The 22,969-nt window shown below is 44.7% G+C and overlaps 1 protein-coding gene and 1 long non-coding RNA gene across 3 annotated transcripts in view; both read left to right on the top strand.

The window, feature by feature from the left end:
- The first annotated feature begins 1,899 nt into the window (after positions 1–1,899).
- Positions 1,900–22,969, top strand: part of LOC308243060 — a 55,338-nt gene continuing 34,268 nt past the window's right edge. For both annotated transcript variants that reach the window (XR_013960042.1, XR_013960043.1), the window contains exons 1-2: positions 1,900–2,353; positions 17,811–17,914. This is a non-coding gene — a long non-coding RNA (uncharacterized lncRNA). The remainder of the gene's footprint in view (positions 2,354–17,810; positions 17,915–22,969) is intronic.
- On the top strand, positions 14,598–17,077 carry SOX2 (SRY-box transcription factor 2). The gene has a single exon (XM_080658146.1). It carries the CDS (start codon positions 15,014–15,016, stop codon positions 15,980–15,982), a length of 969 nt encoding a protein of 322 aa, XP_080514272.1. The 5' UTR covers positions 14,598–15,013; the 3' UTR covers positions 15,983–17,077.

Genomic DNA, 22,969 nt, shown 5'->3' with positions numbered 1-22,969 from the left:
CAAGGGAAGCAGGAAGAGAGTTCCATTATTTCAGTGGATTACTTTTTAGTGCCAAGTTAGAAAAATACTGGCTTAAACATTTTAAGTTGGCCTCTCCCACTCCACCTTTAGTTGGGAGAAGGGTTTTTTACTACTGACTTTTGCATAATGCCCCCCACCTCCTTTCCTACAATGCCAAAAGTAACAAATACACCTTCCTTAGCCTGCTCTATTAAAGGTCACCCTTGATTTATACTCCTCATCTCCCCATCCACCAATACACTCCCACTTATACAAGCACATTTTCCTTGATCCAGAGAGCGTTGAGATGTGCATAACTTGTTTTAGTATTGCCCTGACTTTCATTCTTTTCAGACATTAACGTGTTCACCTGTTTTGTGTGTGTGTGTTTGTTTTTCAGATTTCACAGGAAAGGTTTGAATTGGTGTCTAAGTAATAGTCACCAAGAATCCCTTATTAGATGCCTTCCAGACCCCTTGTAAACCAATAACATTATTGTTGCCAAATGGGAAGTAGAAGCTAAGATCAGTTTTGTCAAGATATTCACTTGAGCATTTATCTTCCTGTTATTTTGGATGGTTTGTGGGAAGAAAGGGAAGACTGATGGGGCAGGGGACCAATGAGATAGAGAACCGATGGACACTTCTTTTTAAAATTAAAGGCATTTTCCCAGGCTGCTGTCTTGCCACCAATGAAAATATACAGAGAAGAGGTCATGAAAGTGGATTATTGTCACTCTGGGCTATGGGAGGCCTGGAGAGCCCTGGCCTTAATTCCTAGAGAAAGGTAGATAAACCTAGCCACCTGCCCCTTCCCTCGCAGCACCCTCATTGCCTAAGGATTCGGGGCTCTCTCAAAGTTACGGACCTCGGCTGGGTCTAGGTGGAAGGAGGCAGATGCTGTCCATGGAACTGAGGAAGAAGGGGACTGGAAGAAGCCTGAGCGGGTGGGGCGCTATAACCAGAGGGCTGTGGCCACTGGCAGGATGGGTCAAAACTAGCTATGAATCAAAACTAGCTTTCAGTGTATGAAAGAGAGTCAAGAGTAGGACCCTTTGGGTGCTAGAGACCAATGTTTAGCTTGTTCCACTCCTCCCCCTTGGGCTCCCAACCTAGGTTTTCTGGAATTGGAGACCTACCCAGAGGAGAAGGTTAAGGACACACGCCTCGCCCCTGCCCAACACGCAGGCACGGATGGGCGCTTGTAGAGATCAGGAGACACATCTCAAGTCCTCAGTGGTCTGTGTGTCTGGCTCATGCAGTTGTGCATCATCAGCAGGGGAGGGGAGAGGAAAGCCTCGCTGGATTTCCTTAGTTGCTCTCTCTGGGGTTGTATGTCTCCGCTCCCCCAATCCTCTGCCTCACCCCATCAGGACCAAATAAAATTAAAACTCCATTGCCTTTGCCTGCACGGAGCCTAAAAATTCAGGTTTTTGATAAGGTTACTGCACCATCGATACAATTGCTGATTTTTTTAAAAGCCTCCTCAAAGAGACAGATGTTTGGGCTGATTAAGAATTCAGGAGAAAACCTGCAGCTGCACCAAGGAATAATCTATTGGACAAATATTTTAATAAAAAGATATGAAGAGATCAGCCCGACCTTGCAAGGTCTTCTGCTTTAAAAAAAAAAAATCTTTATCAAACCCCTATTCTATGGCTTCAATAAACAGAACCCATTACCTCACGGCATCTTTTGTTGGCCCCATACAAGAGAGAACAAAATGGTTATTCAGGGGAACGCTTTCGATTTTTATTGTGGGTAGCCTGCACAAAGAGCTGTGTTATTGTATTTAAAAGAACCATCTGTAGCAGAAACAATGGCATCAAATTATCTTTGAATACCCACTGAAAAAACATAAAGCTTTTTTTTTATTCTTCTTCTGTACGGTGGGGGGGATAGAGCAGTGTTAGGATAACTGACTTTTTTGTTGTTCTCTGGGTGCATTCTTCTCGCTCCCCCTCTCTCCCCCTCACCCTCTCACTCCTCTCTCTCTCTCCCTCTCCCTCTCTCTTTTAAAAAATCAGCCATTTGGGGTTTTAAGCCATAAACGATTTTTCTTGTTGCAGGGGATTGCAGTGGCAAAGCTAGGCTAGGTCTTGGAGGCTGGTGTAAGGCGAAGCGGGTGAAGGCAGGAGGCTGATGGAGAGACTGGGGGGAAGAAAAGCCGAAATGGATTCACCGTGCCTTGGATGGAGGATGAGAAAGGAATTGCAAGCTCCTTCAACTGCTCTGTCCGGTGAGAAGTGATCTAGCTTGGGCTGACAAGAGGCTGAGGGAGCCCTCACGTTCTTTCGCTTTTTTACCTGCCAATCAAACTGCCACAAGACAACACCCTGATCTGCCATGGACATGTAAGTAGTTTGCAACCCAACTTTGACATTCAACTGCTAGCTCACTCCTCTCCGCCCACCCCACCCCCAACTCACTTTATTCCCCTCTCGTTCTTTTTTTTTTTTTCTTTTGACCTTTAAGAGATCTGGAAATATACCCTGTGTGACAGTCATTTAACACAGGCAGATTTAAGTCTGAGAGCGTTAAGTTTTGGAATTAAATGCTAATGTTGATTTCTTTAACAAATGCAGAAATGAAGTGGCATTATTTTATTCTCCTACCAGTTTTAGTGCTGAACATAATCAGTTGCCTTGCAAGGGTGTGTTTGTTTCCTTTTTTATGAATATGAAGAAATCTCTGAGCCCCCAAAGAGAAATGCAGAAATGAAAGATTCAGACTTCCATTTTAAGAATGTTACATTCTAGCATTTCATCCCTACAAAGAACCTTCTCCGGACCCAGATTACACAGAATGGAAAGAGTGGTTTGAGCCCAAAGATACATGTCATTAAGGGGTTGCTACTATTTCACCTGGCGTCTTCCTATTTTGGTGGTGGATGCGGGGTCTGGGGGGGGGGGTGTTAAAAAAAGAGAATGAAAAGGACGTGGCGACACCTCGTTCTTTATGAGAGATTGTCATTGACATCTAGAGATGCAAGAGGGCAGGATAAGCAGGAAATATTACCTGAGAGAAAGAATTACAGAGCATGGGGAAGCTGGAAGCTGGAAGCTGGAAGCTGGGAGCTGGGTGGTGAGGGGGAGATTCTGTGGGAGGTTGTGTGCGGGCGGATAGGGGCTTGTTCTCTGGCGCCCTCTAATGGTAATTAGAACCACTGTTTTACTTTCTTAATTCAGTTCTGGGAAAAGCAGCTGGGTTTTTTTGTTGCTGCTGCTGGTGGTGGTTTTTTCTCCTCAGACTTAGAACTAGAGAATATTCGTGGATTAAATTGATTCTTTTCATCCCAGAAACTTATGCATATGTCTTTAAATTATCAATGTTTTCTCCTCAAACATCCCCTCCTCTCCCAAAATTTTGTTAGACTAATAGAGGAGGAGAGGCTAATGGTAAATTGATTTATGGAGGGTGGCCCATGCCCAATTAGTAACTCGGAGAAAGGGATTCCTTTACTACCTGAACATCATTTGGACTCTTATAGGAGTGTAGGATGTGGGGTAGAGTGGGGAGGGGTGATTTGGAAATTGCAGATTCTGACATGGGTTCATTATAATACAATTTAAAGGGGGCTCTTAGGAACCTCTGTTATTGCGACATGTGGTGGTCAGGGGGCTTTCCTTCCCGCCTCCTTTTTCTTTTTTTCTTTTTCTTCTTTCTTTCGTTCTTTTTTTTTTTAATTTGGTAGATAAAGGTTAATCTTGGGCTGAATGATAGAGCTATGATTGACAAGAGAAAAGGTGTTGAGGGCAGGTCGAGCTGTCTTATTTACAGCCCACTGCTTGCTGTAGAGTCTTTGTTAGGACTGGAAAGCTAATTTAGTGCTGATCAAAAGCACCACAGAGTTAAAGGACTGGTAATGACTGCTAATTTCATTTCAGCCTCATGCATCCCCAACTGCTGTAATTAAAGACACGCTATTTAAATACAGGTGAAGGTTTTTGGTTGTTTTTTTATGTTGGGGTGGGGGTGGGTGGATTACAATTTTATTTAGATTTCATCTTATACATGGGTGTTATGTAGTCCAACACCAGATTTATTTTTAAGAGCCATTTCATGTCATTTATGCCTGGCTTTGCAGAATCGACAGTTTGAAATGTGTCAATCCATAAAAGCTCCCATTTAAAGAAAGAAAGAAAGAAAGAAAGAAAGAAAGAAAGAAAGAAAGAAAGAAAGAAAGAAAGAAAGAAAGAAAGAAAGAAAGAAAGAAAAGGGGGGAGGATGCAGAGGAGTAACTGTTGGGGGGGATTTAAATATTTGGGTCTCTTCCCCTACCCCCCTTCAAATTAATAGAAGGGCCTTCGAAATAGCTAAAGTATTTGAAACTTGGGGCAAGGTTAACAGGCCAGAGGGATCAGTGTCAGCTTTTAAGACTTCTAAAAAGCTGATCATGTGAACAGATGGAAAAATATATTTTTAATTAAATAATTTCCCTTACACTGTAGCTGCAGAGTTGGCTCAGAAACCGTGTAATTCCTCAACCGATAGGAGTTTCTTTATGAGAACATCAAAGCATAAAAAGCTCTACATTTTCGGAGTTGGTTAAAATTGATAACCATCCCCCCCACCCCCACACACACACCCCAAAAAAGAATTTAGTCTTTAATCTCTTTTTATCCCCGGAGACTAAAGCTCTGTACTCGACCCGGCAAGCGGCTTTCGCCTTCCGGGGCTGGAACCCGGCTCAGATGTGAAGCGGCAATGAGCCGCCGCGCAGGTTCGTGCCCAGCGCCCCCTGTTGGACACAGTAGAAGCTGCGCAGCGCCAGTCCTGGAAATCGCTAGAACCTTGCTCTGGGTTAGATACAACTCTTTATTACTCTCCAAAAAGGAGATGGGCGCAAAGAAACAGGCCTTTATATCCTTTCTTGATAATTTAATTTTAAACCAATAAAAATTACAAGGAGATAATACAATTTTAATTTAGTAAAAAGTAAAGCTTAACCTCCTATTCCTCTTCTCACATCTTACCCCCATTTGGGTTTAGGGCTCTTACTAAAGATTCTGTGATAGTAAAACAGGTAGGGAAGCATGATTTAAAAAAACAAAGAATTTCTTCTGTAGCAGTGGAGAATCGAGGAAAAGTTACTTCTCCCGTTAGGTACACATTCAAAAAATAAAACAGACGATGCTGCTGCTTGCTGTTTTGACGTTGTCAACAGCATCTTGAATGCCATCAGAGGTCCTTCAAGTATTGTAACTGAGTCTCTGAATAAATGAAATATGTGCTCCTTTTTATTTGTTTATTTTATTTTCATAATGTAATTAAAAGGCCAGTCTGTTCTTTGAATGTTTCCCATCCCCAAACCGATCTTGATCAAACTTTTCCTTTCCCCGTTAGTGGTTAAATTCCAGATATTATTTAAGGAACAGGTAGGTGCCTGACACCTTTCTTCTTTTATCTCAGCCTTAGGATTTCAGGGAAAGTGTACCAAGGATAAAGAGTATTTTCTTTTGAAATTCATCATGTTCATTGACCAGGAATCCAAACTATCCTAGGGCAGTGGTCGGCAAACTGCAGCTCTCGAGCCACATGCGGCTCTTGGGCCCCTTGAGTGTGGCTCTTCCACAAAATACCACGGCCTGGGCGAGTCTATTTTGAAGAAGTGGCGTTAGAAGAAGTTTAAGTTTCAAAATTTTAGCTCTCAAAAGAAATTTCCATCGTTGTACTGGTGATATTTGGCTCTGTTGACTAATGAGTTTGCCGACCACTGTCCTAGGGGGAAGAGGACTATTTTTACACTTCCAAAAACTACCTGTCTACATAAGAAAGCGCTTTGACTTGTTCTTTGGTGAGCAAATAAAGACAAAAGCACAGTCTGCATTCTTTCAGAAAGATAAACTATAAAAATGAGACATCTTTTGAATTTAAAACAATGGGAAAATATGGGTTTATTTAGGTGTTTAAAGTCAAGTTGAAACAATTGGTGTGCTAAATGAACAGATGAGATCTCAACGAGGTGTTTTATGATTTCAGTCATCAGGGATGTGCTTACAATTTTAATTTTTAGATAAAATTTACCTTAAAAAGTTTAGGGCTTGTTTCGCTCATTGAAGGAAACCAGCTAAACTTTCGGGCATAATGACTTTTAAAGATATTTTAACTGTGGCTATGCAAATTCTTTTTGTTGATCTTTGCTTTCTTCCTCCCACCTCCCAAAATCAGTGGGTCCGAGATTGTGCTTTTAGGGAAATTGCTGAAAACAATGAGAGATGCCTTCTCCATCTGATTCCAGAATCGAATCTCGGCTTATGCTTCTCAATAAATTAGTTCGGATACTGTGGCAGGAAAAGAATCAGCGTTTGGGGGTGTTTTGTTTTGTTTTTATCCATGTTTACCCGGAATTCTATCGAAATGAGCAAGCGGGATTCCGCGCTGCAGACATTCCTACCCTTTGCTTTACCAAAGACTAGTACCAGGACAGTCACGTCCAGTTCGGGCAGCTTGGGAGCCAGCGCCAAGCCGGGAAGGTCACCAGCGAAGCGCTGCCGGCCGCGTTCCAAGGCTGCCGGCCGCGTGGGGAGGCCAAAGCCCGCAGAACCTTGGAGGCGACCCCACGACGTGGGATCTACGCCTGCGGTTCGGAATTGATGTAGAATTTGCAACAGCCGAGGCGCGGAGATTCTGACCCCGTCCCGCCCCCTCGAGGATCCCAACTTGTAGGGAGAGGCCAGGGGGGAGGAGGCGGGCGCACCTGGCTGCGTGCTGGCTGGCGGCGCGTCCCCAGCTTCCCAGGGCCCCAGGAGAAGGCGCGACTCCCAGTGCAGGGAACGGAACTGAGTAAGTGGGTGGCCTAGGCCTGGGAACGCCGCCCAGCTCTCCCAGCGCAGTGTCATTTCTGCGGTTTCAGGCAGCCTCAGCCCCTGCCGGAATCGCACGCCCCTCAGCCCGCCCGCAGCAAGGCAGCCCTGGCGTGCTTGGGGGTTGGGGAGGGGGCAGCGAGTGGCCGGCTCCTTGGTAGCAGGCAAAGCCACGGCTGGCTGAGGCTGCGCTCTTCCCCCGCAGCAGAGAGTTCTTTAGGGGCGGGGCGGGCATTTTTGGTGTGTCGTCCCAGCGGCCAGGCCTGAGCCCGTGCCCGTTGGCTGGGCGCCCTGTTTTGTAAGGAGTCAGTCTTGCCCGACGCGGAGGGCGATCCAGGAGGATGGGCAGCCCAACTTGGACCCAATGAGTCGGTGCCAAGTCCTCAGCCTCTTCTCCTCTCCAGCACATCTTTCCTGGTGAACCCAAGCCTCGTCTGAAAGGCCCATATAGTAGGTGGCTTGGAGTTGATTACCTGTTTTGGAGTGGAGAAAATGACTGATTGTTAAGACTGAGATTTAAGGATGAGCCCTCGTTTATCGTTTGCTTTTTTACCTTAAAAAAAAAAAACACAAAAAACTTTGAAGATACTTCAGTTTCTTGATCCAACCCTGAGACGGCCAAAGCAGCCAGGCCTGAAGGAGCTGAGATACAGACAGATGCGCGCCTCTCCATCACTCAGCGGGCAGATAAACGCTGCCAGACTCCGGGTCCTAATCCAGGGCCCAGCTGCTGTGTGGGTTGCTCCAGGGTGTTGAAACCACAAGTACAACTTGACACCATTGAGCCCACGGTGCTTGTCAATAATCTGTGAATTAGGTGCCGAGACTGTCACTGCAGATCATAACAGTTTCTGAAGGACTCATTACAGCCTATCGTGTCAATGATCTTCAAATTAAGGAGGGAGGGTGGGACGGGAGGGGAAAGGAGTGGGGAGAGCCTACAAAAAGGCAAGAAGGGTTGGAGGGGAGATAAAAGTCAGAGCCCCAGCTCGGAAAAAGCCTTTCAAGATTATCAGGCTAGTGATCTGAGAATTCCATTGGGATGGGTTTGGAAGCCCAACTCCATTTGAGCCAGAGCTGGAAGGGGGTGCTAGGGGTGAGCAGAAGTGGGCCCCTGGGAAGGCAGACTCCTCAGACATTTCTTTTGAGGCCAGAAGAGCTTTTGGGAGAGGGCTCCAGATATCCAAGGGAGGCCGTGAGGATGCCAGCCCGCCCAAGATGGGTGTACACTTTGATTTGGAGCACTTTCCAGGACGAGCCAGAGCTGCAAATGTTTTGAAAAAAGAAAGTGGGTAACAGTTTTGTTTAGGGCTGATGTGATTATAGGGTGATTTTTTCCCCCCAATGGTTTGCTTTCAGCTTCTTTTCATGCAAACAGGTAAAAGAATATCTCCCTTTCCTTTTGATAATATTCCTGTCCCTTAAGCAGATCTAATTTATTTCACCAACTTGTTTTGGGGGATACCAAACACCTCTGCCCTCTGAGGTAGTTGGCTTTGGTCACTTTTTGTGAGTTTGTATCATGCCTGATTATATACTTCTGTAGGAAGAAGACTAAATGCCATTGCTGCAGGTTGGAATGGCCAGGACTAGGGAAACACCATCTCCCTGCTTGGGGGATTGCCGTGCAGTGAGTGAGTAGCCTGGCATGCATTGGGGTGTCACTCGTGCGCCATTTAGGTTTGTTTTTCCCACAAAAGTTGAGGTCACGACTAAATGACATAACCACAGTTGGAGAATTTAAAACAATCATCTTTTTCCTAAAATGAGGGTAACAATCCTAGTCACTGGGAAATTAGGGTTCTAAGGAAGCCCCTTTCTTTGGTGTGATTGATTGCACAAGAGAGTGTGGTCAGTTAGGGAGATATGCGTGTAGACTCCCAGGCAATGGTTTGGAGGTGTGAACGGCCCATGCGTTTGTTGGGCCAGTTGCAGTTCCTGGTGATGTTTGCCAGGTCTTTGTTTTTCATTCCCTTCTCCTAATTTTTCAAATAAAAATCGCAGGTTCTTTTATTATTATTTTTTTCCAATGCAACAGAAAACCACTGGTGAAAATTTTGAAGTACCAATATTTTCAGGTTGTCTTTTTTTTAAAGAGAATTTCTATTTTAAATAATTAGATCATTGAATGGGCACACTATGTTTTTCCCCCCCCTGGACAACAGCTGCAGAGCAGAGACAGAATTTTATGTTAAAGTAACTTGATAATTCAGAAATGAAATGAAATTGTGGAGTGTGAATCCCCTTTTCCAGAAAACACTTGAGCTGGAATATATGAAGGATGTGCATATATATGTAATGCTATAAGCAATATGATGGTTATTATATATAGCACTCAAGACATCTACAAGTGATTATATATCACTTTTGTTGCTATAATTTGAAGAGGAAAATATATTTAGTTCTCTAACTGCCGAATTCTTTTTAAAATGTATTTATTTCATCAGTGGGAATTAGATGAAAGAGAATGAATATGAAAAGGAGTTGAATGCAGAGCAGCTCTACATTCCTTAGGTTTCAAGGGTCCTTACAGCTCTTGAGTGAAATTATTTGGTGAAATTGGGTCTGGACTGAAATAGCATTTGTTATCGCCTTGTTCATTTGTTATGTGTAATACCACTTCTAGAAATTAAAGGCAAGGCACTGAAGGGACAGACAAGAAGAAAAAATATGATTAAGCAATTTTAAATTGCCAATCTACCATGCCTCCACGTGCATGTCTATGCCTTAGTCAATAAAGAGGGATAGAGGTATATGCTTGTCTTTGTATCATCTAGAAACATTTCTTATAGTTCCTGTCAATAATCCTTCACACTTCCAAAATCTGACAAGTTTGGCAATAGGAAGAAAATGAAGGAAATGTAGATGAAAGCGCTTCCATCATTTTGAAAATTGCTTTATAAAAATTGAAGTGTCCCCTCTGGGATTTCCTGTGAGGGATCTTTCACAGTTATCTAAAGCAAATGTAGTTTGATCCCAGTACAATTCTATTCTAATTTTTGCTCTTACTTTCAATAGCCTAACTTTTTCCAGTTTATGTCTTATCAATTATTTTTTTTTGAAAATATGTAAAATATGTGAAGCTTTCTCAAGGAAAAGAAATCCTCTAATACCCTCTTTTACCTCCATTTATCTGTGTTTGTTTCACAAATCTTGGAGAATCAAGTCTTGATCATTTCGGAAGTCTTGTGGCATGTTCCAATTTGGAGTGATTGGACTGTTTTTGCAATTTAATGGGGAAAAGAAAACATTTTAAAAATTGGCTTATACCCGTCTCTGTACTCTGTAATTCTGTTTTCTTGTGTTAGGGGACAAGTATCAATAAAATCTCATCTTACCAGATTGCACCAGTATTGTCCTAAACACTGGACTTTCTCTTTATTTTTGGCTTTTAAAATCAGGACATTTTCTTGGATTTCCATACTTCCCTTTTTACCTGCCTCTGACTTACCACGCTGGCTTGTTCTCTTTCACAGCAGCATGATCACTGCTCTGGTCACTTTCCGTGGAGGTAGTTGGAAGGTTAGGATCCGGAGGAAACATAACAAAAAAGGAAGAGAAAAAAAACAAAACCTTCATTTGGCCAGATCTGGCTCCTAATACATTTAACCAGTTCCAGAATTAGAAAGCCTTTCTGTACATTTTCTTCTATTTTGCTCTCTTTTTTTTCCTTACATAATGAAATTAAAACTTTTGGAGCCCACAGTTGACATTTTTCAGAAAATTGAGTTATCAAGGCAGTAATTATTTCACGGGGAGATAAAACTCTCATAGCCCTAACTGTCAAATAGGGCCCTTTTCAGATTTTAATTACAAAATAAAATTAGTCTGCTCTTCCTCAGAATGGTTTGTGAGTGGTTAAACAGAGCTTTCCCCCCCAATACTGGTGGTCGTCGTCAAACTCTGCTAATTAGCAATGCTGAGAAATTCCAGTTAACAAGGACATTCTCCAGGACTCTGCAGGTTCCCTGCCGTTTGCCTTCATTTCCATAAGAAGATTAAGAGAGGAGGGGAACACACTCAAATGCAGATGCAGAAAAGAAGCGTTTTTTTAACAAGCATCATAATAGTAAGATGCTTGGCTAGTTCTCACCTAATTACTGCAAGTTAAACCTCTATTTGCCACTAAGAAGAAAAAATAAGTCTACAGTCCCCTATCCACAAAACTGTTAGTTGGCTTCAGATATAACACTTGAGGAGGGATGAGGAGGAGTTCAGGATAAAAAATATCAATGCAAAAGGTTTTTAAATAAAATTGAGCTACATTTAATCAGTTAAGGATTTTTGGCTGGGGCCTATAGTAGAACAAAATCAAATCTGAATAGCCCAGGAATTAGGCATTTTTATTCTTAACTTCTAATCTTGCTCTAAAGTGTGCTGCTTTTTGCTGCCCACTCTCTTTATATTAAGCACTTCCAATTTTCATAAATTGTGCCAATGGCAACGTTTTAAATGTTGGAAGATGAAGTCTTATTTTGGTTCCCTGGTAGTCAGTGATGTGTTGTTATTAGTACTGGAACCGTCTGTTATAAACCTGAAACAGTACTGTTTCTGTCATCTATTGTGATTGTTATAGTTATTACTATATTTAGGTGCTGGAGATAGTGCTGCATTGAAATAGAGTGGCCGGTGATCTGATTTTTTAAATGCATATGTTCTAAAAAAAAAAAAAGTCTAATGAGAAAATTATTTCTGCTATCACCATCTTCTTTAATCTTACTTTCATAGCACATTATTATGCATAAACACCAGCCACAGTTAGTTTATTGCCTTGATAAGTACTGCAGGCTTAATTAAAATAAAGCTGTAAATAAATGCAACCAATGATAACACAATTGTACTGTATTTCCATGGCTTATTTATATGATAAAAACAATTAGCAAAAGACCTAGCCATCCCCTTTAATCTCTTAAATGAATTATTATAGAATTCAGGCACAAACACATGCATCTGAGAATGTATAAAAGCTTTTATATATTATTCCAAGGAAAAATTTGTGCTTCTTACTACTTACTACCGAGAGAAAGAGAGATTAAAAACATTTGCTTCTATAACCATCTGTTATTAATATTTATTTTAATACATATACACCACCAATACCCACACCACTTCTTGGTTTTGTCTTCAAACTTAATTAGCCATAAGCTCTTCCCCCCTAGTTTTTGGAATAATGCTACAAGCACAGACCAACACATACACAATCATAAAATGAATGCTTGTTTTGCCCTTCGTGATGTCTGGACAATCATAATTCATTCATATGTTGAATCTCATAATTTGTACCTCATTTTTCCATGGTTTAACCTCCCACTTATCTCGAGGTTATATATGTGCGTTTCTAAGTTAAGCAAATTAAATCTGACTCCTATGATTTGGTTGCATAGCTTATATGATATGTTAACTTCTCTTTTGTTTAAATTACATGTAATTAATTTGATCTTTCTCCCATCCCCCTCCTGTTTTTTCTTTATTTCCAAACACCTTTTAAAGGTAAAAGCCATAGTCTTGGGAAAGCGAATCCACCAGTAGGGGGCGCACCAGCCACATCCCTGAAACCGAGACGCACTGAAAAGCCAGTCTCCAGATCCACGCAACCTTTTCTCTTTCCTAGTCTTCATGTCCGAGATTAGCTTACTATTACACCTCGAATAAACAGAAGACATTGCTTTATTTTGAAGAGTGGCATATTTATGCGTTTCGAGAAGGCCTGTTTCTTCCTTCCCAGGTTCCCAAGAACCAAAAGAAAACAAAGCATAACTTAAGAGGAAAAGGAGAACTACCGGAGGGGGGTGGGAGTAGGGGTTGGTTGGAAATGATAATTTATTAAGACAAGTCTACTGCAGAATTCTGTTTCTCAACTTTTCTGCGTTTCCAGTGAGCGAGCATACTTACCTTGAGTCTAACAAGAGCAGAAAAGCTTGGGAGGGCAGAGATTGAAGACGTTAGACTGGGGGTAATGACGGTTTATGGGAAGGTTAGTAAGGCACAAAACAATGCAAAGTTTTGTAAGGATAATAAATGGAACGTGGCCGACAGATAACTATTCAGTACATTTTCTTTGGGTGCGTAAGGGTGGATCAGGGGACGAGGGGGCGGAGAGGGTGTTACAGAAGAAAGAAAATAAGTAACCCCGATGGTTTAAGCCCTTTCTAAAAAAGAAATGGCATCAGGGATTTTTTTCTCTCTTCCCCCCCCCCCCCCTTTGTAGTCAAGTGCATTTTAGCCACAAAGATCCCAACAAGAGAGTGGAAGGAAACTTAGACGGGGCTTTGTTTGACTCCGTGTAGCGACAACAAGAGAAACAAAACTACCTATTTGTAACGGACGTGCTGCCATTGCTCTCCGCATTGAGCGCCTACCTATTGAAATCTTTACGTCCGGACAATGGGAGAGCGGCTAAAATTACCCTCTTGGGTCCTGGGCGGGCAGGATTTCTGAGCCCCAACCCCCGCCCTCATCCCATCCGATTCTAGCCCTGGCCTTGCTGGGCTCCCCCTTTTCCTAGTCCTGGCCGCCCTCTTCCTGCCCGCACTGCCTGCACCTGTGCCTGGCGAGCACCACCCAGCCTCCCAGACCTAGACCCCCCTCAGAGCTCAGCCTGCAGACCCGGGCGGACCGTCGGGGCAATGCAGTCACTTGGGGTGGGAATGCCAGGGCTGGTTCTGCTTGCGTCCTGGAAACTCTGCGTGGGAGGGAGTTTGTGTGTGCGGCCCAAATGCCACCTCCTTAGAGCCGTGGCACGCCAGGAAGTTGAGCTAACGCTCCCCATAGCCTGCACTTCTGAGCGTCCTTCGGCTGAGCTCTTTCATCCCCAGCCTCCTTTTGAAACCGGCACAACTAAAATCCTTCTTTGGGGGCGGCTCAGCAGGAGGATGGGGAGAGAGAATGAGCATCCCCTTTGCACCGACTGAATGGAGCAAGGCTGTGGGAGATGTGGCTGGGGGAAGCTGACAATCTGTGGTTTCCTGCGCCTGAGCTGAGCTGAGCAGGGCAGGGCAGAGCGTGGTCGCGGCAGCTCACCCAGGGCCTGCCCAGCCTCAGCTCTGCACTCGCCCTCCTTGCCCGAGCAGGATTGATTTTTAAAACAGAGCAAACTGCGTGGAAGCTAGGAGGGTTTTGAGGATAGAGCTTTCCGCCTCCTAACTTCTGGTCGGGACAGTGTGAGGAGGGGGTGAGCGAGTGCGGACGACTGTGGAGAAAAAGGGGCCAAGGGGAGAGCGAGGCTCGGGAGCAGCGCTGGAGGGGCTGGAGTTGGAGGGAAGGAAGCGTGCGGAGGAGCGGGAGAACAATAACACACCAACTCCGGCGCTGCCTGTTTCCTGAAATACTAGTAGGACAGTCGCCCTGAACCACCCACTCTGCCCTGCCCCACCCCCACACCTTAGTGGCTTCTCGCGCCCCTTCCCCATTTCATCAGCCCGCACCAAAAAGTAAATCAGCACTAAGTTTAAAGGAAAAAAATCTCAGTCTTAGTGCTGTTTACCCACTTCCTTCGAAAAGGCGTGTGGTGTGACCTGTTGCTGCGAGAGGGGATACAAAGGTTTCTCAGTGGCTGCCAGGCTGGCTGTGGGAGCCGCCTCCCCCTCCCTCCATCCCCTCCCTCCTTCTCCCTCCTTCTCCCTCCTCCCCCCGCCTCCCCCGCGCGGCCCGCGGCGCGGCAGGCCCCGCCCCCTTTCATGCAAAACCCGGCGGCGAGGCCGCGCTCGAGTGGAGGAGCCGCCGCACGCTGATTGGTCGCTGGAAATCCATTTATTCCCTGACAGCCCCCATCACATGGATGGTTGTCTATTAACTTGTTCAAAAAAGTATCAGGAGTTGTCAAGGCAGAGAAGAGTGTTTGCAAAAGGGGGAAAGTAGTTTGCTGCCTCTTTAAGACTAGGACTGAGAGAAAGAAGAGGAGAGAGAAAGAAAGGGAGAGAAGTTTGAGCCCCAGGCTTAAGCCTTTCCAAAAAATAATAATAACAATCATCGGCGGCGGCAGAATCGGCCAGAAGAGGAGGGAAGCGCTTTTTTTGATCCTGATTCCAGTTTGCCTCTCTCTCTTTTCTTCCCCCAAATTATTCTTCGTCTGATTTTCCTTGCGGAGCCCTGCGCTCCCGACACCCCCGCCCGCCTCCCTTCCTCTCCCCCCGCCCGCGGGCCCCCAAAGTCCCGGCCGGGCCGAGGGTCGGCGGCCGCCGGCGGGCCGGGCCCGCGCACAGCGCCCGCATGTACAACATGATGGAGACGGAGCTGAAGCCGCCGGGCCCGCAGCAAACTTCGGGGGGCGGCGGCGGCGGCGGCGGCGGCAACTCCACCGCGGCGGCGGCGGCGGGCGGCAACCAGAAGAACAGCCCGGACCGCGTCAAGCGGCCCATGAACGCCTTCATGGTGTGGTCCCGCGGGCAGCGGCGCAAGATGGCCCAAGAGAACCCCAAGATGCACAACTCGGAGATCAGCAAGCGCCTGGGCGCCGAGTGGAAACTTTTGTCGGAGACGGAGAAGCGGCCGTTCATTGACGAGGCCAAGCGGCTGCGAGCGCTGCACATGAAGGAGCACCCGGATTATAAATACCGGCCCCGGCGGAAAACCAAGACGCTCATGAAGAAGGATAAGTACACGCTGCCCGGCGGGCTGCTGGCCCCGGGCGGCAACAGCATGGCGAGCGGGGTCGGGGTGGGCGCCGGCCTGGGCGCGGGCGTGAACCAGCGCATGGACAGCTACGCGCACATGAACGGCTGGAGCAACGGCAGCTACAGCATGATGCAGGACCAGCTGGGCTACCCGCAGCACCCGGGCCTCAACGCGCACGGCGCGGCGCAGATGCAGCCCATGCACCGCTACGACGTGAGCGCCCTGCAGTACAACTCCATGACCAGCTCGCAGACCTACATGAACGGCTCGCCCACCTACAGCATGTCCTACTCGCAGCAGGGCACTCCTGGCATGGCGCTGGGCTCCATGGGCTCGGTGGTCAAGTCCGAGGCCAGTTCCAGCCCCCCTGTGGTTACCTCTTCCTCCCACTCCAGGGCGCCCTGCCAGGCCGGGGACCTCCGGGACATGATCAGCATGTACCTCCCCGGCGCCGAGGTGCCGGAGCCCGCCGCCCCCAGCAGACTTCACATGTCCCAGCACTACCAGAGCGGCCCGGTGCCCGGCACGGCCATTAACGGCACACTGCCCCTCTCGCACATGTGAGGGTCGTACAGTGGACTGGAAGGGGGGATTTTTCAAAGCAAAACGAGGGGGAAATGGGAGGAGAGTACGAAGCAGCGTGGAGAAAAACCCGGTATGCTCAAAACAAAAAAAGTTATCACCCACAACAAATGACATCTGTCTGCAAAAGAGAACACCAATCCCATCTACATTCACAAAAAAAGCCGCGATGCCGACAAGAAAACTTTTATGAGAGATCCTGGACTTCTTTTTGGGGGACTATTTTTGTACAGAGAAAACCGGAGGGGGGGGTGGGGAGGGCGAGGAGATGGACCTTGTATAGATCTGGAGGAAAGAAAACTACGCAAAACTTTTAAAAAGTTCTAGAGATACGGTAGGAGCTTTGCAGAAAGTTTGCAAAAGTCTTTACCAGTAATATTTAGAGCTAGTCTCCAAGCGACGAAAAAAAATGTTTTAATATTTGCAAGCAACTTTTGTACAGTATTTATCGAGATAAACATGGCAATCAAAATGTCCATTGTTTATAAGCTGAGAATTTGCCAAAATTTTTCAAGGAGAGGCTTCTTGCTGAATTTTGATTCTGCAGCTGAAATTTAGGGCAGTTGCAGCCGTGAAAAGAAGAAAACTATTCAGATTTGGACATTTTAATTGTTTAAAAATTGTACAAAAGGAAAAAAAAACTAGGATATGTACTGGTAAAACTATCTCCGTGGTCTTTAAAGGGGCAAAAAAGTTTTAGATTGTACTAAATTTTTTTAACTTACTGTTAAAAGCAAAAATGGCCATGAAGGTTGACATCATTGGTAATTTATAATAGCTTTTGTTTCCCAACTTTCCATTTTGTTCAGATTTAAAAAACAACATGAAATTACTGTGTTTGAAATATTTTCTTATGGTTTGTAATATTTCTGTAAATTTATTGTGATATTTTAAGGTCCCCCCCCCTTTATTTTCCGTAGTTGTATTTTAAAGATTCGGCTCTGTATTATTTGAATCAGTCTGCCGAGAATCCATGTATATATTTGAACTAATACCATCGTTATAACAGGTACATTTTCAACTTAAGTTTTTACTCCATTATGCACAGTTTGAGATAAATAAATTTTTGAAATATGGACACTGAAATTATTCTTGAGTCTTTTATTTATTTGGTTAACACTGCTTAGACATAACTCCTCAGGAAATATATGCTGTGCTCAGCCAAGAAAGCAAAATACCTAAAACCTTGGTATTCTGTTCGGTAGCATGTGCTAATGTTAACAGCAACAAATCTGTGTCTGGATGATTAATTGAGTAAGTACTGGAAAAAATTAAAATGCTCATGTCATTTCTAAAATAGAAACTAAAGACATAGATTGTAAATTCACCCCCCCTCCTTGTCTAAGCAGCATGATGGGGACTTAAACTGATTTATGCCACTTGTTGCCAGATAGGAGTCAATTCTGAAATTTTTCGTGTAGTTTAGCAGATGGGGTATTGAGCCAAATCGGGACCAGGTTGGCTGGTTTTGTTTTCGTTTTCTTCACAGTACAATGGCCCTTTGGAAATGTGGTTATAGGGGGAAATGCTTCTTGTATTGGAATAATTGCAAACTAGACATGCAAAGTGCTCGTCTGCTGGGTGGGTGTTTGGATTACTCCAGCCCTGCTATTGTCTGAGAGGAAACAAGTGGTTTGCTTTCTTTGTTCCTTGACTTCATAAACTTTCTCCTCTACATTTTCCTGTTTAGGGGTGAGAGAAAGCGAAGAGCGTCTTGCAAAACGCCTGACTTGCCACGGCTATTATTATTATTATTTATTTTATTTTTTCCTCTCTCTCCCTCCACGAATTCCATTTCTTAAATTGGCAGCGCGGGTCCAAGCCTGTAGCCCCAAATCGGATAATCTCTGCAGCTGATAACAAGCAAAAGAGAAGCCAGGCAACAGACATAATAAAGAAGAAAACAACTCCGAGGTAGATATTTTACTTGTCCGATCTAATCACATGTGGAGATTATTATGCTTTTGATCTGTTAACCATGTTTTACTACTAGTAATAGAGAGGGAGGGGGAGGGGAAGGGGTGGAGAAACAAGATTGGATTTGTTGTTTTCTTTTGCCCTAGGAAAGGTAAAGAAAGACTATAGTTGTCCTCAGTGAGAGCGGAGAAGTTGGGGAATCGCTATGGTCTTTGCCTTCGCGATGTTTCTGCATCACAACCGACTCGCGCTTTGGCGCAGCCGGAGAATCCTGTAAGACCGACTCCGGGACTTTTCTTCTTTATTTACTACTTACCTCGCTCAGCTTTCCCCGCCGAAGGGGACCAGGAAGCGAGAGTCAGTCAGGCATTCTTAAAAGCGTGGGTTTGCTTCCCACAGTTTCAATGGTTTTTTTTGTGTCAACTTGTTACAACTTTGGAGAAGTTGAAATCCGGCAGCGCCTTCCAACCTTGAGTAAAGTACCGGCTGCAGCCACTCAGTTAGCTCATCCAGGTGGTTTGCATCTTCTCGTTTTCCAAGAAAGTATTTCTTACTCGTGCTGTTGCTAATGGTTAGTTCTGGGTTCAGCTGAGGATATCTTCATATTTTCTGTATTTTTATCTCATGTGGATTGTTTTATTTTCAGGACATATTGGTTTTTATTTATTCCTTTCTTATCCTCATTTTTAGGGTAATATTGTACTGGGAAAGGAAAATTATTATGCCAGTTCCCAATTCCAATTCTAAGCCAGGTATTTCCCCCCCTAATTAATGCAGAAACTCTAAAAGAATTTCCCCAGCCTGGCCAGCCATTGTAATGCATATATGGATTATTCACGTGGTAATGAGCACTTTCGACAGTTCTTGCTCACACGTAGGAATAAAAGAAACTTTGAATAAAGATCCCAATGATCTTGCTCTGGGGGGCTGGGGAGGATATTCCCGGAATTTGAGCCAATCGACTATCTAAAGTGTACATATTTGAAAAATAGAGGTATATTACAAATATGTATTGGGGTTTAGAGTAATTGTACTGCATTAACCTCCCTTAAAAAAAAAAAAAAAAAAAAAAGCCCACAGAAGCAGACTAAAAAGAGCAACAACTTTTTGGCAAAAATTCTGAGGTTCAAATATTTTGCAAGAGGGAAGAAAGCAATGGTTGGGGAAGTTAAACTAGTTTTGAATGATTGCCACTGTCTGCATAAAACAAGAAAACTCCCATTCTCTCTCCTATCCCTCCACAGTCCCTAACCAAATAAAAGCCAAAATATATTAGTAAATATAAATTATTTTGACAAACTGCACTTAAGAAAAATGATTCTCGTTTCATCGTTCATTTGATTAGGTTAATTGGTTCCCCAAGATGTATGGTTTCATGGCTAGATTACTATTCAACATATACTATTTTAATTATAACATGATTCCCAAGAAGGGGGTAAACCCTTCAACTTGCCCAGAAGTGGTCATTTCCTGATGCTGAAGCTGTTCAGCTCCTTCCTTGGGATATTATTCTGCTCACTAAAACCATTTACTTTTCAGTCTAAGGGGGTGAATTTAATGTTTTGTTAACCTACAAACTGAATAGAAATGGGCAGAAGGATGAGATTATTGTTTGTTCCCCCTGCCATTTGTTCTCTGCCCCCAGCCCTCCCTCCATACTTTAAATAAAGAGCGCTAAAATATTTTGCTGAGCTATAGTAGATTAGCAAGGTTTCTTGCCAACGCTGGGAAGCTGGTATTACAGACGGTCCCAGGGGAAAATGGCTCACATTAACCACTAAATGAATATTTGACAAGGGCTCATTCGGAGGTATTATTACTATAAACGTGTCCCTACTGGACTTTTCAAGGGTCAAAGAGCAACGCTTCAATTAATTATTTAGTCTGCTAGTAGATTTGGTTGTAATAGCTGTACTTATTTCTAGAACCAACACATTCTTACAGTGGGAAATCTCAGGAGAATCTTCTCCATCAGCAATGCCTTGAATTGAAATACACACAGAGCCCTGGTATTCTGTAGCTGACTTTTTCATAAATCCTTTTCTTGGCCTGGAGAGTGGGGGTATAGTCTCTTTTGCTATTTCATTTACTGTTCGGGGTTTAGAAGAAAGAAAAAAAAAACAAGAACACAAGTTATCTTAATTTCTACATGCCTGGCAAGGTCTTTGAGGGCCTTTGCAATTTGGGAAGGGAGGGGAGGGGCTTTATTTATAAACTTTGCCTTTTCTAAGTAGATATGTCACAGGGTTTCAGACTCAGGCAGGGTCTGAATTTAGAAAGGGGACACATTACTGTTTACCAATACAATTTGGGTTTTTAAATGGAAGCTGAGTACTCTGAGATCTAGTAGCCTCGGAGTAAATTGGGTACAAGATAGTCCCTCCTCCTTTCCTTCCCACCTATTGGTCTGAACACTTCCAGGTGTAGTGGGGGCGGGAGGGGGGGCTGGCGACTGTTCTATTCCTGCGTGTCCTCCAGGGCCCTAGGTTAAATGGTAGGGGAATGATTCTGAGAGTAAGATTCCTTAACAATAATATAAGGTGAATGAATAAGAGATAAGCTGCAAGTGGGGGGGGGGGGGGAGATGGGATGCAGTAGTTACAAACCCAATTCATTCAGCTTTTCAGAACTTTTGTTGTGGGAGCTCCATTGACGGGATTTAAGCTGCCAGTTTTCTCACATTAAAAAGAACTGATCAGTGCCTCCGGGGGACAAGAACTACTGCTTAACTGCATAGTGATGGGGTCTTCATTCAGAACCATTACAAGAAGAAAATTAAACAGCGCCTTTGTGTGCACAAGGTTTACTTTCCAACTGCTAACAGTCTATAGCTAACTGGTCTGAGGTTGAAGTTTGACTGTGGTTTGTCACCTGCTAGTTGGCACTGCTTATTTATTTGTTTGTTGTAATTAAAAGAGCCTTTTATATCTCTGTCCCCTCCCCGCCCCCTTTTATTTCTTGCTCTTGGAGAACTTTTCAAAACAGGTCCTCATATTTGGCTTTGTGGAAACCATTTCCTTTGCCATGAGCCTTAGCAAAGACTTGAGTTAACCTTCTCCAGTACTCCTCCCACTCCCCCTTATTGCCTTAAAATATTTTGCATCTCACTGTGTTATGCTGACTTTTCTTGCTTTCAAAACAAAAGCTGCTTTTCAGGATGGCACTAGTGAGGTTTGGGATGGGGGTTGATTCTTTTCTTTTTGACTGAAGTTGGAAGATGACTGGGTGGATTTCCTTTGGGACCTCATCTATGAGGTGGATCCCTCAAAAACAGGAGAAGGGGGAGAAATTCTTGACCTTTACTGTGGAAAATGTGACTAAAGTTTAAAGGGACACAGCCTCAGAGTTCTAGAGTAAGCAGCTATGGAAGGAACTTTCCCAAGATTGAGAAATTGCCCAAACCAGAGAATTGATTTGGCGTCTTTCATAGTTATTTTCTATTAAAAACTTTCCTGGAAACATGACCTCTGGTATCACCCAGGGAGACTTATAACCTCTCTCCCTTCTCACGATGCTGTCCAGTTTTACAGTTCTTGTTTTCAGTTTTTGTTTTGCTTCCTGTGGCCTTTAGGAAATAATGGACTTGACTTTCTTATTTGGACGAGGAGACTTCTCTTTGGAAGGGTGGGTTATTAAGACAGGGCCAAGATTTCCCATGGCAGAGTTCTCTTTCTGTATACAGGTCTAGATGGATTTTATTTTTGGTGTAATGTTTTTGGTGTGCTTTTTTTTTTTTTTTTTTTTTTTTTTTTTTAATTCCTTGAACAGTGTATACTCCCTTTCTCTTCAAAAGCAAATAGAAGGTCCTTTCCTTTCAGGATGCAAAGATGTTTTGCTGCTTTGGGACTTTGGGACTTGAGATGCTTGCTGTACTTTGCAAAGAAGTGTCAGTTGATTTAAAAGCTCCCAGGAGTCATTCGTGCCATTACTCTCACCTGCCTGCATGTACAGAATGAAATTTGCAGTATTAGTAAAGATTTCGGTTCTCCGGACTATGACTTGCCTCCCTCCCAGGGCTTGGGTGCTGGGCTCAGGAGCGTGAGCGCGCGGGCCTCCCATCCGCCTGCCCCAAGGAGTGCACCGCCCTGGGGAGCGCACCGCGCCCAGCGCCCGGAGCAAAAGCTCCTGCAGATGGAAGCTGAGGCGGGCAAGTGCGGAGCCATGGCGCTGACGTCACCGCGGCCCAGACCAAGGCCCCATGCAGCTCCCTGGGAATGTTTTGCGTAGGGCTCAAGCTCTCTCCCTCCCGGACCCTTCCCAAAGGGCCGGATTTCCTCTCAGCTCTGGCGGTCCCGCGTCGGGCGAGTCTGAAAAGTCACCCAAGGTATTGTGGGCCCTCAGCCCTCCAGAGGCCTCTACCTCCAGCACCCCAGCCCCAGCCCCAGCCTCCTCTACGCTGACCTGTGACTCTGAAGTAGTTTTAGGACTCAGACTTCCCAAAGCAGATGTTGTCCAACTTAAGTCCTGGATCCTCTTGCCTCCCCCCCCCCGCCGCCCCCCCCCCCCCCCCCCCACACACAAGGCCTTTACTTTTAAGGGGTTGTTTGTCTCTGTTTGGGGCCAAGGCTCAGGCATTAGCAATCTAGCTCCTAGACACCAGAAGCCTCAGATTGGTTGTGGCTGGGCTTCCTGGGATTGGACCCCTCTTGGATGTAGGATCCGGGCAGGCAGGGATGAGAGAATGCAGACTCTTCACTTTCTCATTCGTAAAACAGGGATCAGACATATAATGCAGAAGATGAGTGCAAAGCCCCTGACAAAATATAAGATTTAATTGATAGGTATTACGTTTCTTACTGTCTAGTGTAGTTAGGTGATAGGGAAGGGAAGAGATTCTCACTTGAGACGCCAGAGATCAATACAGAAACTTGAGTCCTTCCTCTACTTTCTGGGTCTTAGGTAGTGAAATGAACCCTCATTCAGACCCTCTCTTCAGTGCCCTTCTGGCTTAGGCTTTGCCTACGGAGTTCCTACGGTGCGCAAACTTGCCACCCCTGGGCATCTTCCTGAAGGGAGGGATGCCGGCATTCCAGGCAGAAGCAGCCCCCCCAC

Source organism: Plecotus auritus, assembly GCF_963455305.1.
Source record: "Plecotus auritus genome assembly, chromosome: 2".
NCBI classification, from domain to species: domain Eukaryota; kingdom Metazoa; phylum Chordata; class Mammalia; order Chiroptera; family Vespertilionidae; genus Plecotus; species Plecotus auritus.
The sequence above is the reverse complement of the archived record's forward strand: the minus strand, read 5'-3'. Positions and strand labels throughout refer to the sequence as shown.

What these genes read in the sequence shown, in the direction of transcription:
- SOX2 (XM_080658146.1), top strand. Translation starts at nt 15,014, where the DNA reads ATGTACAACATGATGGAGACGGAGCTGAAGCCGCCGGGCCCGCAGCAA.